Below are 14,644 nucleotides of genomic sequence, written 5' to 3' on the forward strand. Positions count from 1 at the left end.
ATCTGGCTGCGTGTTGTGCTTTCTGGATGTATGGTGACATATGTTGCTTTCTAAATGTCTGGCTGCGTGTGGTGCTTTCTGGATGTATGGTTACATATGTTGCTTTCTAAATTTCTGGCTGCGTGTGGTGCTTTCTGGATGTATAGTTACATATGTTGCTTTCTAAATTTCTGGCTGCGTGTGGTGCTTTCTGGATGTATGGTTACATATGTTGCTTTCTAAATGTCTGGCTGTGTGTGGTGCTTTCTGGATGTATGGTTACATATGTTGCTTTCTAAATGTCTGGCTGCGTGTGGTGCTTTCTGGATGTATAGTTACATATGTTGCTTTCTAAATTTCTGGCTGCGTGTGGTGCTTTCTGGATGTATGGTTACATATGTTGCTTTCTAAATGTCTGGCTGCGTGTGGTGCTTTCTGGATGTATGGTGACATATGTTGCTTTCTAAATATCTGGCTGCATGCGGTGCTTTCTGGATGTATGGTGACATATGTTGCTTTCTAAATGTCTGGCTGCTTGTGGTGCTTTCTGGGTGTATGGTGACATATGTTGCTTTCTAAATATCTGGCTGCGTGCGATGCTTTCTGGATGTATGGTGACATATGTTGCTTTCTAAATATCTGGCTGCGTGCGGTGCTTTCTGGATGTATGGTGACATATTGCTTTCTAAATGTCTGGCTGCGTGTGGTGCTTTCTGGGTGTATAGTGACATATGTTGCTTTCTAAATATCTGGCTGCGTGCGGTGCTTTCTGGATGTATGGTTACATATGTTGCTTTCTAAATGTCTGGCTGCGTGTGGTGCTTTCTGGATGTATGGTGACATATGTTGCTTTCTAAATATCTGGCTGCGTGTGGTGCTTTCTGGGTGTATGGTGACATATGTTGCTTTCTAAATATCTGGCTGCGTGCGGTGCTTTCTGGATGTATGGTTACATGTGGTACTATATGGCTGCATGTGGTAATGTCTGAATGTATGGCTGCATGTGGTACTGCCTGATTATTTGTGAGAGTGACTCCTCATGACTACTTACTTTAATGACTTTGATCTTAGTAAACCATATCACATGGTCTGCAACTAACCATGCTGCCTTGCCTGTCATTCCCAAGATTTGAAATATTTTCAGAATGTCATCAGTGATATACATTGCATCTGCTATTTTCTGTAGAAAATCAAGTGTTTTGGCCATTCTGAATACTGTAAATAGACAAAGTATTTCATGATTTATTTATTTAATTAATTACATGGTAATAGGCAATGGTTACTTCTCATACTATAAGCAACTTTTACAAACACACCAAAATCTAACTTGACCAAGATTTAAAAAGATTGGATAAAAACAGTTTTTCATATTGTCAACAACAACTATGAAGACATACACTTTACTCTCATTGACGTTTTTATGGATCTATGACACTACAGACAATATATACTACTGGTAAAGAACCGAAAATTATAGCTGCAACTTATATACATCTTTATCGTTTGTTCATTCATATGTCTGATCACAAATTGGGCATTATGATTATGTGTTTCATAATTCCATATTCAGTATGGCACTTTTGTCAACAAAATGGCAGGCAGTCAGTAATTTTGTTTGGAGGTAAGAAAGTATTGTACCTGTAATTTCCATTACAGATTGGAAATTTTTCTAGAATTAGCCCTGGACCTAAAGCATGAAGAGAATACAAACTTGGCTCACATTTTCTGGACATTGTTAATGCAGCTTCTAAGTTCTGTATGCGGATATGTAATTCTTTTGGGACCACCCCTGTAGTATTCCAGTACCATATTAACCATCTTGATGTATACTGAGCAGTTCTAAAATAAATAGGTTTGATTATTTGTATGATAATGAGTTAAGGTGATGAAAACACATAGTACATGTATTCATTCCAGGTAGTATGCTAGTCATCATATGCTTACATGTGCACGTTATAGCAGTGTTAATATTACGATAGTAAAAATATCATCATCAGTATTAACAGTATGTTTACTTTTATTTCACAGTAAATCTTTTTTGGGGAAAAACAATTTTTAGAAACCACAATGAAAACACATTTCATCTTTTCAAATTTGCAATAACAATATATTTACATTGTGTAGTGTTCAAACTTAATATTATCATTAGTCAATCAGTACTTCAGCTCTGCCCATTGTTACAGAATAACAGGGTTTAAACAAGAATGTTATTGTGCACATCCCCATCCTTTCCCAGTTATTATGTAATAATATACGAGGTATGTATGGGGGTTTAAAAACTAACTCTGCGACGCGATTGTGCGACTCGCCAAATGTCGATTATTGCACTCTGCCACAGTATCGCAGTGTCACTCTGCGAAGAGCACGATTCCCATTGGTTGGTTGGTCGGTCGAAAAGCGCGAATCTCAATGGTCGATCGATCTAAGGATACACAGCATGCCTTATAGAAATGTTCAGTTTTATATGGTTATTTCGCCGACTGCTCGCGAACTACGGTAAACAAGTATTTACCGACGACATGCCGCACGGTTCGGTAATCAGCAAGTATTTAACATTGATTTATTAACATATATAACATCCCCCGAAGAGGGTGAAAGGGGTTACAAAACACATGCACGTTGGTGTTGGCTGCCTTATTACGGTGTAACATCAGGGAACTGGTAACATTAACGCCATCTTGAAGTTGTAAGGCTCGCCCGCAACTACGCTCATTAGCATAGGCGGCAACTTTAAAGCGAGTAGAGCGTGAAGTATGTTTCTTAGTACATCCATGTTTCACACGATGTTACGTTCTTTTTTGTCATTAGCAAATATAATTTGTTATGACTATTTTCATCACTTTGAATTCCCAAATAAAGCGTGTAGCGGGTCAAACTGTTTCTAGGCAACCAATATCGTTTCATTAAGAATATTAAGAGAGAAAAAACGTAAAGCTGTGTGAATGGATTGAAACTACTGCAGAAGATAGAAAACTAAAATGGCAGTGTCAACGGAAAATTAGATAGGTGCAAGCTCTCTGCATGTTTACTTGGCTGATGTCGACGAGCAACAGATTTCCTGTACTCCCTTCCTCGTCTGATCACCGGCCCTCAACGGTATCACGTATCGGTGTCGTCATCGGTTAAGTAGTTGAAACTCTTTCGCGTTGATGCGAATATTCCAGCCTAATCGTCCCTTTCGAACCACTGGCGAGGTTGGTCATAATATGACCTAGACGTGCTTGCAATCTGTTGCGATTCCGATGAAAAATTCTTGAAAATAAATATAAATTGCGTAAACGAGGGGTGAACGCGAAAGTCCTGTAATTTTTCATCGGAATCACAACAGGCTGCAGGCAAGTCTAAATTAGTAATAAATATGACCCCGAGTTGCAGATTTGTCTTTGCCTCGTCTGTCATTGGCGTCTTTGCTTTCTTTTTTTTCATCGTCATTGCGTTAGTAAGAATGGGTGTTATTAAAATAGAATATAGACTTAGAAAACAAAACGATTTCTCAGACGAAGTCTTGACTGATAATAATGCTGACAATGGACGTTAGATTAATATGCATTGTTTGCGACAGGAAGCTTGTCACCCGTTCTATCAGAATCGTCAACAACAGAGTATTACCGGTAGTGTACACATACATGTTATAAACATTATGCAAATATTAACGAAACGGTAGTAGTGTTAGCGTTTGAGCACTGGTCTTTCCGAATTTTCGAAAAGCTGGGATGATGAATCAAGGTACAAAGTAACCGTTTTATCAATTATTGAAAAATCAAGAAAAAAAAATTCCCTTCCTGCTACATTAAGATCAATATGGATCACCGAAATTTGGCGTTCATTTAAAAAAATAAACCATACTTTTCAGTAATACTGACTTATGATGCAAAAATAATTCCATTCATGTATTTTATTGTCCCTTATATCCTTATTGTATTCTAATCTAGATCCCAGAAGGGGTACGATATCAATAAAGGTTGTTATATATATACCACGAACCAACGTCGTTTTTGTTTACTTTTCATAACTGTTACAAAGTATTTCATTTCTGGTGGTTAAAATACCAGCTGATCGATCGTAGACCACACATTTGGAGTCCGTTTATGATCTAAACGAAGGCAGACGATTGCAAACAACTGCTGTCATGGCAAAACGTTGCACATCGTGAATGATTGTTTCGCTGCATGCAAATTATTTTCCTTGATGCACTCAACAAAGTCAAAGCAGACGTACAACATTCGTTGCAGAACGCGTGAAAAGTACTTCGCGTTCCACTCGCTTTGAAGCTGCCGCCAATGCTAATGAGCATAGTCGTCGCAAACCGTGTCGGGACGAAGCCTTAAAACTCCAAGATGGCGATAACGTTACACCGTAAATAGGCAGTCAAAACCAACGTGCGTGTTACACTATTTATTTTTTTCTAGCCAGTGGTGTGATGTGTCTAATCACCGTAAACCATGTGTTATTTGTTTGGTCCACAATTTGTCTTCCATGTGCTTGCCGATCACCGAACAGTGCGGTATGTCGCCGGTACATAGTATAATAATAATAATAATAATAATAATAATAATAATAATAATGTTTATTCAACCTTTGTATCGGCAGCATGAAAACAGTAATACATATATTTAAATTACATTGATCATTTCTTTTCTATATTGCCATAAATCAATTACATATTTCCTAATTAAAGCTGATGAGGTATTTCCCACATAATTTTCATTTATGTTCCATAGTGTATCACAGAAAAGGAAATTGAACCTATAATTCACCCCCCTGAAAGAAAACTATTCATTAGTGATGAAGATTCAACATTGTTTCTCAGTGAGGTTTCTAATGCTAAATAAAATTCCTTTCTAATATGATTAGATGACGTACAAAGATAAAGAAAGTGGTAAATGTCTTCTTTGCCCTGATTGCAGACTCCACAAATTCCATTTCCCCTGTAATTTTTCCATCCCATTTTGTTACCTTCAAGATCTAAAGAGTTTGACCTAGTTTTAAAGACAAGGGAGATACCATGATGATCATAAGGATCCATTATGTAACTTTCTTTTTTAATGTTTCTTTTAATCCAACAGTAGTGTTTTAATGATTTCATCTTTTCTAAATTTTGTGTAAACATGTTTATTTCATTTTCTTTACCGATTTTGATAAAACTTCTTATCCATTTTGGATTTTGGGGTATTTCATTTCCATAGATATGATCCATGCCATTAGTCACTAGAATGTTTTCTACATATTTAGGCCAATTCCAAGCCAGTTTAACTTTGTTTTTATACTGAGTATTCATTTTTTTAAAAGCTATTTTAGTCCATCTGATGTTTTTCATTTTCTGAAGTCTATCCAGATATTGAATCCGCACTTTATCGTGAATGTAATTCAAGTCTTCCCATCCTAAGTCTCCCAACACTGCAGGTCCTGCCACATTTCTGTTTACTTTGAATAAAAATTTACCAAATTGGTACTGAATACTTTGTAATTTCTTTTTAAACTCTCTGCTATCCTGAAACCATATTCCACACCCATAATTCATTGATGGCATGATTATGCTATGCCATAACACATCATCGTACTCAAATCGATTAAAACTGTTGTGTTGGTTAATTATTGATTTGCCATATGCTAAGATTGTCATTCCTTTTTTATAAACTTCAGTAAATTGTGTATGATCATTCAGTGTTTTTGATATGGTTATGCCTAAATATTTGTATGTTTTACTTTCTTTTAATGTCAAGTTTCCTAGTTCCTGTGACTTGGATTGGTTATAACTGAGTTTCCATTTACTAGCGAACTGAGCTGCTACATCAAGCATACCAAAAAAGGAATTATTTGTGTTCCTATCGTCACCCCTAGTTTTGATTCAAATAACATTTTTGCAAATTCATTTATATAAATTGAGAAGAGTAGGGGGCTTTAAAATGCATCCTTGTTTTACACCTTCACTGGTTTCAAAGTATTCAGTCTCAATATCATTAAAATTAACCTTATTAAAAACATTCTTGAACATGTCATCTATAATATTCCACAATTGTCCTTGTATTCCTGCTTTCCACAAGGATACTCGCAAACCATCCCTCCAAACTCTATCAAACACTTTTGAGAAATCGAGAAATACTACATAAGTAGATTTCTTACTCGATTTCCTGAAGGACGCTATACCTTTGAGTGTAAACACATGATCCTCACATCTCCTATCTTCCCCAAAACCTCCTTGAATTTCTCCCAGAATGTTATTTTCTTCAACAAATTTTCTTAACTTTGTTTCAATAACCTTACTGTAAATTTTTGAAACACAGGAATTTAGAGTGATACCTCTGTAGTTGTTGAGGTCTTTTGTATCACCCTTTTTGTGGATTGGTTTTACAACACCCTCTTTCCAGCCATCAGGAAAATTGCTTTCTTTTAGAAAGGACTTAAAAAGTAGCGCTAATGTCTGGGTTATTGTATCGCCATCATTCCTAATAAATTCATTGACGATTTCATCAGGACCACAAGCTTTTCCAGATTTGGTCGATTGTATTGCTTTTAGAACATCATCTTTTGTTATATCTATAGTGTTAATTACTGGAGAGTTTGTATCAATTTCCTTTTTAAAAATATTATTTCTTATTAAATATAGTTCCTCACATATTTGATCATGAAAGTTTGTTACATTATTAATTTCCCTATTCATCTTCCCTAAAGTATTCCAGTAATGTTTCAAGTTGTTCTTATTGACTTTGGGTTTGTTGTTATGTTTTTACTTTTGGTTAAATTGTCATAAATGCATGTTTGGTTAGCATGATTAGTGTTTACACACTTTTTTACCGTACCATTTTTACCATTTAAAACTTAATTTTTTATAAGGCATGCTGTGAACATCGACCATTGGGATTCTCGCTTTTCGACCCACCAACCAATAGGAATCGTGCTCTTCGCAGAGTGACACTGCAATCCTGTCGCAGAGTGCAATAATCGACATTCGGCGAGTCGCACAATCGCGTCGCAGAGTTAGTTTTTAGACCCTGATACATACATGAATATATAGGTTGTCATCATGTTTTATTAGTCCCCGTTCAGACACAGTCCAAAAACGGGGACTTATGTTTTGACCTTTGTGCGTTCGTCCGGACCTGTATCTTAGACATGCCTGAACCAATCTCAATCAAACTTCACACATACATCATGCATAATATTATACATATGCTCATCAATTTGTTTTACAATGGTGGCCTTTTTTGTGGTAAAAAATCATCAAAATCAAGAATTTATGGATGGATTTTGTTTAAACTTGGTACGTATGTTGGACATTATGGGACCTCGATGCACGTCATTTTATTTTTCAGATCCAATTTAAAATGGCTGACTGGTGGCCATTTTGTTTTAATGAATGCAGTTCTAGTGCCATATCTCTGCTATGCTTTGACTGATTATGTTCAGGCGCTGATGTGATTTCAAATGAAATATTGAATAACAGATTAATTATTAATTATCTTACTAAAATGTCCAAATAAGTTTTAAATTCAGGCATATTGCTATCACATTGGAATAGTAGCCTCATGTAAACCAGATGATACTAATCATTTCTAGTTGTGTCTCTAAATTATATACTATGATGTAAATACTAGATTAACTCTTAGTAAGTACTTACAAAACTAAACAAGTAGTGGATAATCAGTTTGGCTTCAAGATAAACCATCATACTACAGATAATATTTACATTTTTAAATCCTTAATTAACAAGTCATTGAAAATGACACAGTCCCCGTAAAATTGTTGAAAGTTCTCTTTGTGCTCGTCATATTAAAGCAGAGGGATTGTCGAGAGCGTGTCCTTGAAACTTGAGTTCCAAGTGGCGTATATAACAGATTGTTTATTTACATCAAAACATGTGTCCCATGTAGTAGTAATATGGCCAAAAATAAAAACAGCCGTTATTCGGCCATCTTTGATCTGATTATGAAACACACTGATATGTATGATGTATGTGCCAAATACGAATGAAAATGGTACACAAATTGTGGAAATATAGTAGTAAGGCCAAAAAGTCAGATGGCTGTCAATCGGCTATCCTTGACCAGATTTTGAAACAAATTGTCATGGACATGCATCCTAACATGTATAAAGTACATGTATGTGCCAAATTTGAAAGAAAACTGACAGAGCACATCCAAGATACCGCAAAAAACAAAAACAAGATGCCTGCCAGTCGACCATCTTTGATCCAATTGCGAAATAAATCGTCATGGACATGTATCCTAGCATGTATAATCTATGTACCGAGTTTGAATGAGAACTGACAAAGCATGTCCAAAATACAACACTTTCAAAAAACAAGATGGCTGCCAGTCGGCCATTTTGAATCGGATCACTAAACCACTGCATGTGCATATGTCCCACATAAGGTACCAGGCACATGAGAAGAATGAACGGAATCGGCCCATAGGATTCTGAAATATGACTCTGTACAGACTGACACACAGGCGGACGGACGGACAGACTCAGGAACTCACAGACGGTCGGGGACATGTATTCATCAGGAATATATTTTTTTTCTTCTAAAATTTGACTTTTCAAGACCAACGTCATGCTCATGAATAGTTCTGAGCATTAAACAGATCAATATGTTAAGATCATAGATACTATAACCAAGACAATTCAAAATCGAGACATGTATGATCTATGTACTAAATTTGAATGAAAACTGACAAAGCATGTCCAAAATACAACATTTTCAAAAAACAAGATGGCTGCCAGTCAGCCATCTTTAATCCAATTGTGAAATAAATTGTCACGGACATGTATCCTAACATGTATAATCGATGTACCAAGTTTGAATGAAAACTGACAAAGCATGTCCAAAATACAACATTTTCAATAAAAAAGATTTTGAATCGAATCGCTAAACCATTACATGTGCATATGTCCCACATAAAGTACTAGGCACATGCAAAGAATGAACGGGATCGGTCCAAGGGATTCTGAGATATGACTCCGAACGGGCGCACGGACGTACAGACGCACGGACGGAGACCGAATTATAAGTCCACGTTTTCTGACTTCGTTCGAACGGGGACTAATAAATATGTCAATTACAAACTGAAAAAAATCAGGGAATTATTTGTTTTAATGTTTCATTGACTACATAACTACTGCAATGCTCAGCTGAAGTACCAAAAAGCAGACTTAAATCATATGGTGACCGAACATTCTCTCATTTATCTCCTTCACTATGGAATTATCTACCGTAAGACATTCGTACAGTACCAAATGTTCACACATTCAAATCAGGATTAAAAACTCATCCATTTCATCAAGTATCCCTGTGAACCGTGAGTGTCATTGGGCATCATTTGATAGATACAATGTAAATTATATATATTATTATAATAATTATACTAGAAGCATCGCGAAGTATCTTTTGCTGTGTCTTTCATAGTGATTAGCTTTCCCAGTGAGTACTAGGGCTTTGTCGCAGTACTATAATAACTGATACTTTCATCAGAGTTTAGAATCAAGAGTTTTATGTCAGCATACCCACAAGAACAAACTCTCCAGCCAGATTTGTGTGTAATATTTCATTTATTAAAATGAGGTCAAATGCTTTAAATACAATGAACACTGTATTCTTAAAAATACTGTTAAGCATTTTTGGGTTAAGTCCTACTGCAGTGGTAGCTGAAAATACAACACAACAAAAAATCCTTAGTACTGAAAAAGTACTGTCGTATTTAAAAACTGTGAAAGGGGGGACACGTGTGCCACCAACATATACCTAACTAGGCAGAGGATGAGAGAGGATCTTGTAAAAAGCTTATCACTGCTCCTTGATGAGCAAAAGTAGCGAAACTGAGCAGACTACTAAGTATAAAATCGTGAAATTTTACTGATGAACCAAAGCTTCTGATTGGTTGTTAACTGAAGTGATAAGACCCTTGTTTTGATTGGTCCATTTATACATAGCCAAAAGGATAAATTAGGGGCACTGCAAAATATAATTTTTGCCTCATGGGTTCTTCCATAAATTGCTTAAGAGTAGCTGTGTCTCCCTGAAGCCCTATTTATATGCAATTAACAACTGGTGTTAATCTAGGACGAAATACCAATCTTAAGAGCTGTCCTTATGAATTCCTAAATATGACCCATTGTGAGACAGGTTAATTACATGTAGTTTTACCCTACAGATGATATTGCCCCCTAGTTTTTTACTTTGACCAAGAAACATTTGACCATTTATAGAATGGGCTTTGCATCATGCATGCTTGTTATACTGCTTAGTGACATACCACTATTTTGCAGTCAGTGATTTTTACAAAAATAATTGTTCCCATAGTGTGGTGTTGGGCCCAATAAACACGCAGACAACAGGTTCGGTATACAAGCAAGGTTTACTTGTGTGTAATAACTCACAGAACTCACAAAGATGGCAGCCCTGTCCCAGAATTCCATCTGTTGCTAAGTAACCCAACTGATGGCGGGAATATGGCCATGCAAAGTACGGTATATGTTTATACTATTAATGCTCAGACACAACATAATTCCCCCTCACGGAAAGGATGCATAATCCTAAGTATAAACATACGATGAATGAAAGAACGATATTAAAGTTCGATAAGAGTTCAAAATCTCAAACATGCAACAGTTTAAATCCTTTTAACTGCATTAACAAACTAATGTTCTATAGATACAGTTCTTATGCTTATGAAAGTACATAGTCACTCAAATATGCTGGCATACGTGTTATTCGTACTGGACGACTTTCGCGTGTAGGTAAGCTATTAGCAATTGTAACTACTGGATGATGTTCTTGGTTTATCATTAAGTGTTCGTTAGGGAGTTCAGGTGGGAGTACAGATGAATCATGTCTATGCGAACGTACACATCTTCTGGCACTCCATGCTGTACCGTCGTCAAGTCTAAACGAAGACTTACCAAGCTTCTTAACAATGCGATGCGGCTCAGAAAATGTAGGGGAGAGCTTATGGCTGCGATTTGGACGTTTAACTCTCACCCAGTCTCCTACATTCAGATTGCTGGATCTAGCGTGCTGTCGTTGATCTGTTTAAGACTTGATTCTGGCTTGACGTTGTTCTATTTCTGACTTCATAGCTGGAATGTCTGTTTGTGCATTACCGACGCTGGTAGTGGGTGGTTTTAGTTTATCAAGTGGTAGACGCATTTGACGATTGAGCATAAGTTGTGAAGGTGACTTTTGAGTAAGAGCATGTGGTGTAGCTCTATAGTTCTGTAGTATTGTACGAACTGAATCTGCGAATGTCTTTCCCTCCGACAAGTTCGTTTTCAAACCCTCTTTCAGGCATTTATTGAATCGTTCCACCCCCACCGTTGCTTTGGGGGTTATATAATGATGTTAGATTATGTTTGATACCATGTGATTGTAGATAATTTTCAAACTCGTCTGAGGTAAACTGAGGTCCGTTGTCAGTAGTGATGACTTCTGGAAATCCCCATCGAGTGAAAAGTTCTTCAAGAATCTTAATAACTGCTGTAGATGTGATCGTTCCTGTTGTTACCACTTCAGGCCATTTGGAATGTAGGTCGTGTACTACAACTAAGAAACGTTGACTATGTGGTGCTATGGCTATCTCACCAAATATGCCCATTTGTATAGAGTTCCATGGTTCTGTCGGCCATGGCGTTGGTTGAAGTGGTGGTTGTTTTGGTCTAGCTGACTTGCCACTGATAGCGCAAGGTTCACAATTGCGGACGTAATCTTCGATCTGAGAGTCCATACCTGGCCACCATACTGTTTCACGACATCGCTGTTTCATACGAACTATACCTGGATGTCCGTCATTCGTAGGACTCGTTCCTGCAGGGCTTCAGGAATAACTGCACGTGAACTACGGGCAATAGAGTATTCATTCCATACTGTTACCTCATCGCGGAGGTTGGCGAATACTTTGAGATTTGGTGGCAAACTTTTTGGCCAACCATTTTGAACATATGTGGCAACTCGTTGAAGCAGCGGATCATCACGAGACTGTGTTTGGAGTTCGCTAGCTGTGACTAACCCATCTAAGTTAATTTCAAGAATGTCGTTTTCAGTTTCTGTGTTGTCCGTAGTGCGTAGTGCGTACAAGACGACTTAGCATATCTGCGACAAAGTTCTTACTACCTTACATGTGCTCGACATCAAAGTTGTACTGCAAAAGACGATCAGTCCATCTATAGATACGTAGTGGTTTATGACCGAAGCCTACTGTTGACAGAATTGATTTGAGCGCTTCATGGTCAGTGCGTAGTGTGTATTTCCTACCGTAGAGTACAATATGCCAATGTTCTGAAGCATACACACACGCTAAAGCTTCACGTTCGCTTGTTGAGTATTTACGCTCGGTTGGAGACAATGTCCGAGAAGTGAATGCAACTGGCTTCTCTTCATCATTAACTATTTGCGACAAAACTGCTCTGATTGCATATCCCGAAGCATCTGTAGTAACATATGTTTTAGCATCAGGGTTGAAGTGTGCGAGAACCGGTGGTGACGAAATCTGGTTCTTGAGTTTGTCGAATGCGCACTGCTGATCCTTAGTCCATTCCCATGGCTCATCTTTGCGTAACAGTTTACGTAGGGGTTCAGCTATGTCTGCGTAATATGGTACAAACTTTAAATAGAAGTTTGTTGTACCAAGAAATGATTGCAATTCCTTGACATTGGCAGGCTCGGGGAGATCCATAATTGCTTTCGTATTGGACTGTAATGGTAACACACCAGACGCGGATACCCTGTAGCCAACAAAATCAATCTCATCTTTCGAAAACTCACACTTATCTCTATTGAGTGTTAAATTGTACTTTCTCAGTTTGTTTAGCACTGTGTTAAGACGCTGGTCATGTTCTGCTTGGTTTGCACCGTGAATTGTAACATCGTCAGGTGTACAGCTCCCTCACAGTCGCTAAGAACAGAAGCAAGTATCTTTTGGAAGGCGCTTGGTGCTGATGAAAGTCCATATGGCATGCGCTTATACTGGAAGACGCCCTCATGTGTTATGAATGCTGTGAGGTTCCGACTGTCTTCCGCAAGTGGTACTTGTAGGTAGCTGCGACGCAAATCCAATTTCGTGAATACTCTGGATCCATGAAATTCGGAGGTGAGTTCACCAAGGTCAGGTAGGGGATACTTATCAGGTATAATGGCTTTGTTTACATCTCGCAAGTCTACACAAAGTCTAATATCGCCGGTCTTTCTTCGTGCAACGACTAAATTTGAAATCCACGGAGAATTATCAATGCGTTCAATAATGTCCAAATTCTCAAGACGACTCAATTCCTTTGAAACTTCCTCGCGTACTGTTAGCGGTAATCGTCGAAGTTTCTGTGACACTGGGGAAATGCTTGGATCAACCCGTGGTCGGTGCGCAAAAGTAGTAATTTTCCCAAATCCAGAAAATAATTCAGGAAAGTTGTCAACAGCATCCACTGAGTTGACAATTGTACCATGTCTACTTATCTGAAATCCAAGTTGGTTGAATAAATCAATTCCCATGAGATTACTACCATTTTTTGTGACATAAAACTTAAAGTTCTGCACAGTCTGTTCATCATACTGCACTGGAAGACGTACTACACCAATAACCGGAATGTTACCTCCATTGTAGCTGGTTAACATTTGTCTAGTTGGTAGCAGTGGTATAGCTTTGAAGTGTTGTTTGTATAATTCCTCATTCAAGATGGAAACCTTAGCACCAAGGTCTAGTACTAGGTTGAGTCTAATCCCATTTATTGTCACAGCACAAGTTTTGAACCTATTGTCAATTGCGTTAACTTCGGAAACAGTATATTTATTAACACATGTTCAATGTCTGAGTCCTTATTGGGTGTATCCACTTGTTTAACCTTTGTAGTTGCAGAGCTTCTACACATTCGTGCAAAGTGACCAATTTTATGACAGTTTCTGCACTCTTGTCTGTTGGCTGGGCAGTCTGAGTGACGTGTATCATGGTTATTGGAACCACAGTTGCGACAACCTGAAAGTTTATTTTGTGTGGCCCGATTTCTATTACGGTAGTTTTGAGTACGATTTCTGTTGTACTGTCTTTTGTTGATACCTTGTATTTTGGGTTTTTCTTCCAGTTTTACTTTTACTGGGTTTGGTTCGAGTGACATCGTGTCAGACGCAATCACATGTGAATCAAATAAAGCATTTTCAATTTGTTCAGCTAAAGTTGTGGCTTTATGCAAAGTTAACGTGTCTGGCTCCATTAGTAATCTTTCTCTAATACGTGGAGTATGCGTTTTCTCAATCAGCTGATCTCTGATCATTTCATCTGTGAGTGTACCAAAATTACATTTGGCAGCATGTTCGTTCAAAGTAGCAACATAACTCGATATTGACTCACCAGGACGCTGTCCGCGCTGACGAAATCGATGCCTTTCCAGGATAACGGATTTTCGAGGACCAAAGTGCGACTTGAGTTTATCCACAACATCCTTATACGTAGGGCAATCACCAAGAGACTGGAAGATTCGCTGTCCCTTGATCCCTAAACAATGTAGTAGTACTGCACGTTTTCTGCCGTCAGCAACGTCATCACTGTCTAGATTGGTGGCAGTCATATAAGTTTTAAACCCGGAATACCACCTCAGCCATGTAATCGCTGGCTCACCTGGACTAGCTAAGAAAGGTGTTGGTGGTGGGAGATAAAATTCAGCCATCCTCGTTGCCAAAATGTGG

At 37.9% G+C, this 14,644-nt stretch overlaps 1 protein-coding gene across 1 annotated transcript in view; it reads right to left on the bottom strand.

Annotated features, from left to right (window-relative positions):
• LOC100375007 (uncharacterized) overlaps positions 1–14,644 on the bottom strand; it is a 39,454-nt gene that overhangs the window by 19,618 nt on the left and 5,192 nt on the right. The window contains exons 2-3 of the mRNA XM_085495374.1: positions 1,700–1,818; positions 1,031–1,194 (exon numbers count right to left, since the gene is read on the bottom strand). Coding sequence (XP_085351500.1) covers positions 1,031–1,194; positions 1,700–1,818 — 283 coding nt within the window. The remainder of the gene's footprint in view (positions 1–1,030; positions 1,195–1,699; positions 1,819–14,644) is intronic.

This window comes from Saccoglossus kowalevskii, chromosome 21 (genome assembly GCF_978046115.1).
Source record: "Saccoglossus kowalevskii chromosome 21, keSacKowa6.1, whole genome shotgun sequence".
Taxonomy (NCBI): domain Eukaryota; kingdom Metazoa; phylum Hemichordata; class Enteropneusta; family Harrimaniidae; genus Saccoglossus; species Saccoglossus kowalevskii.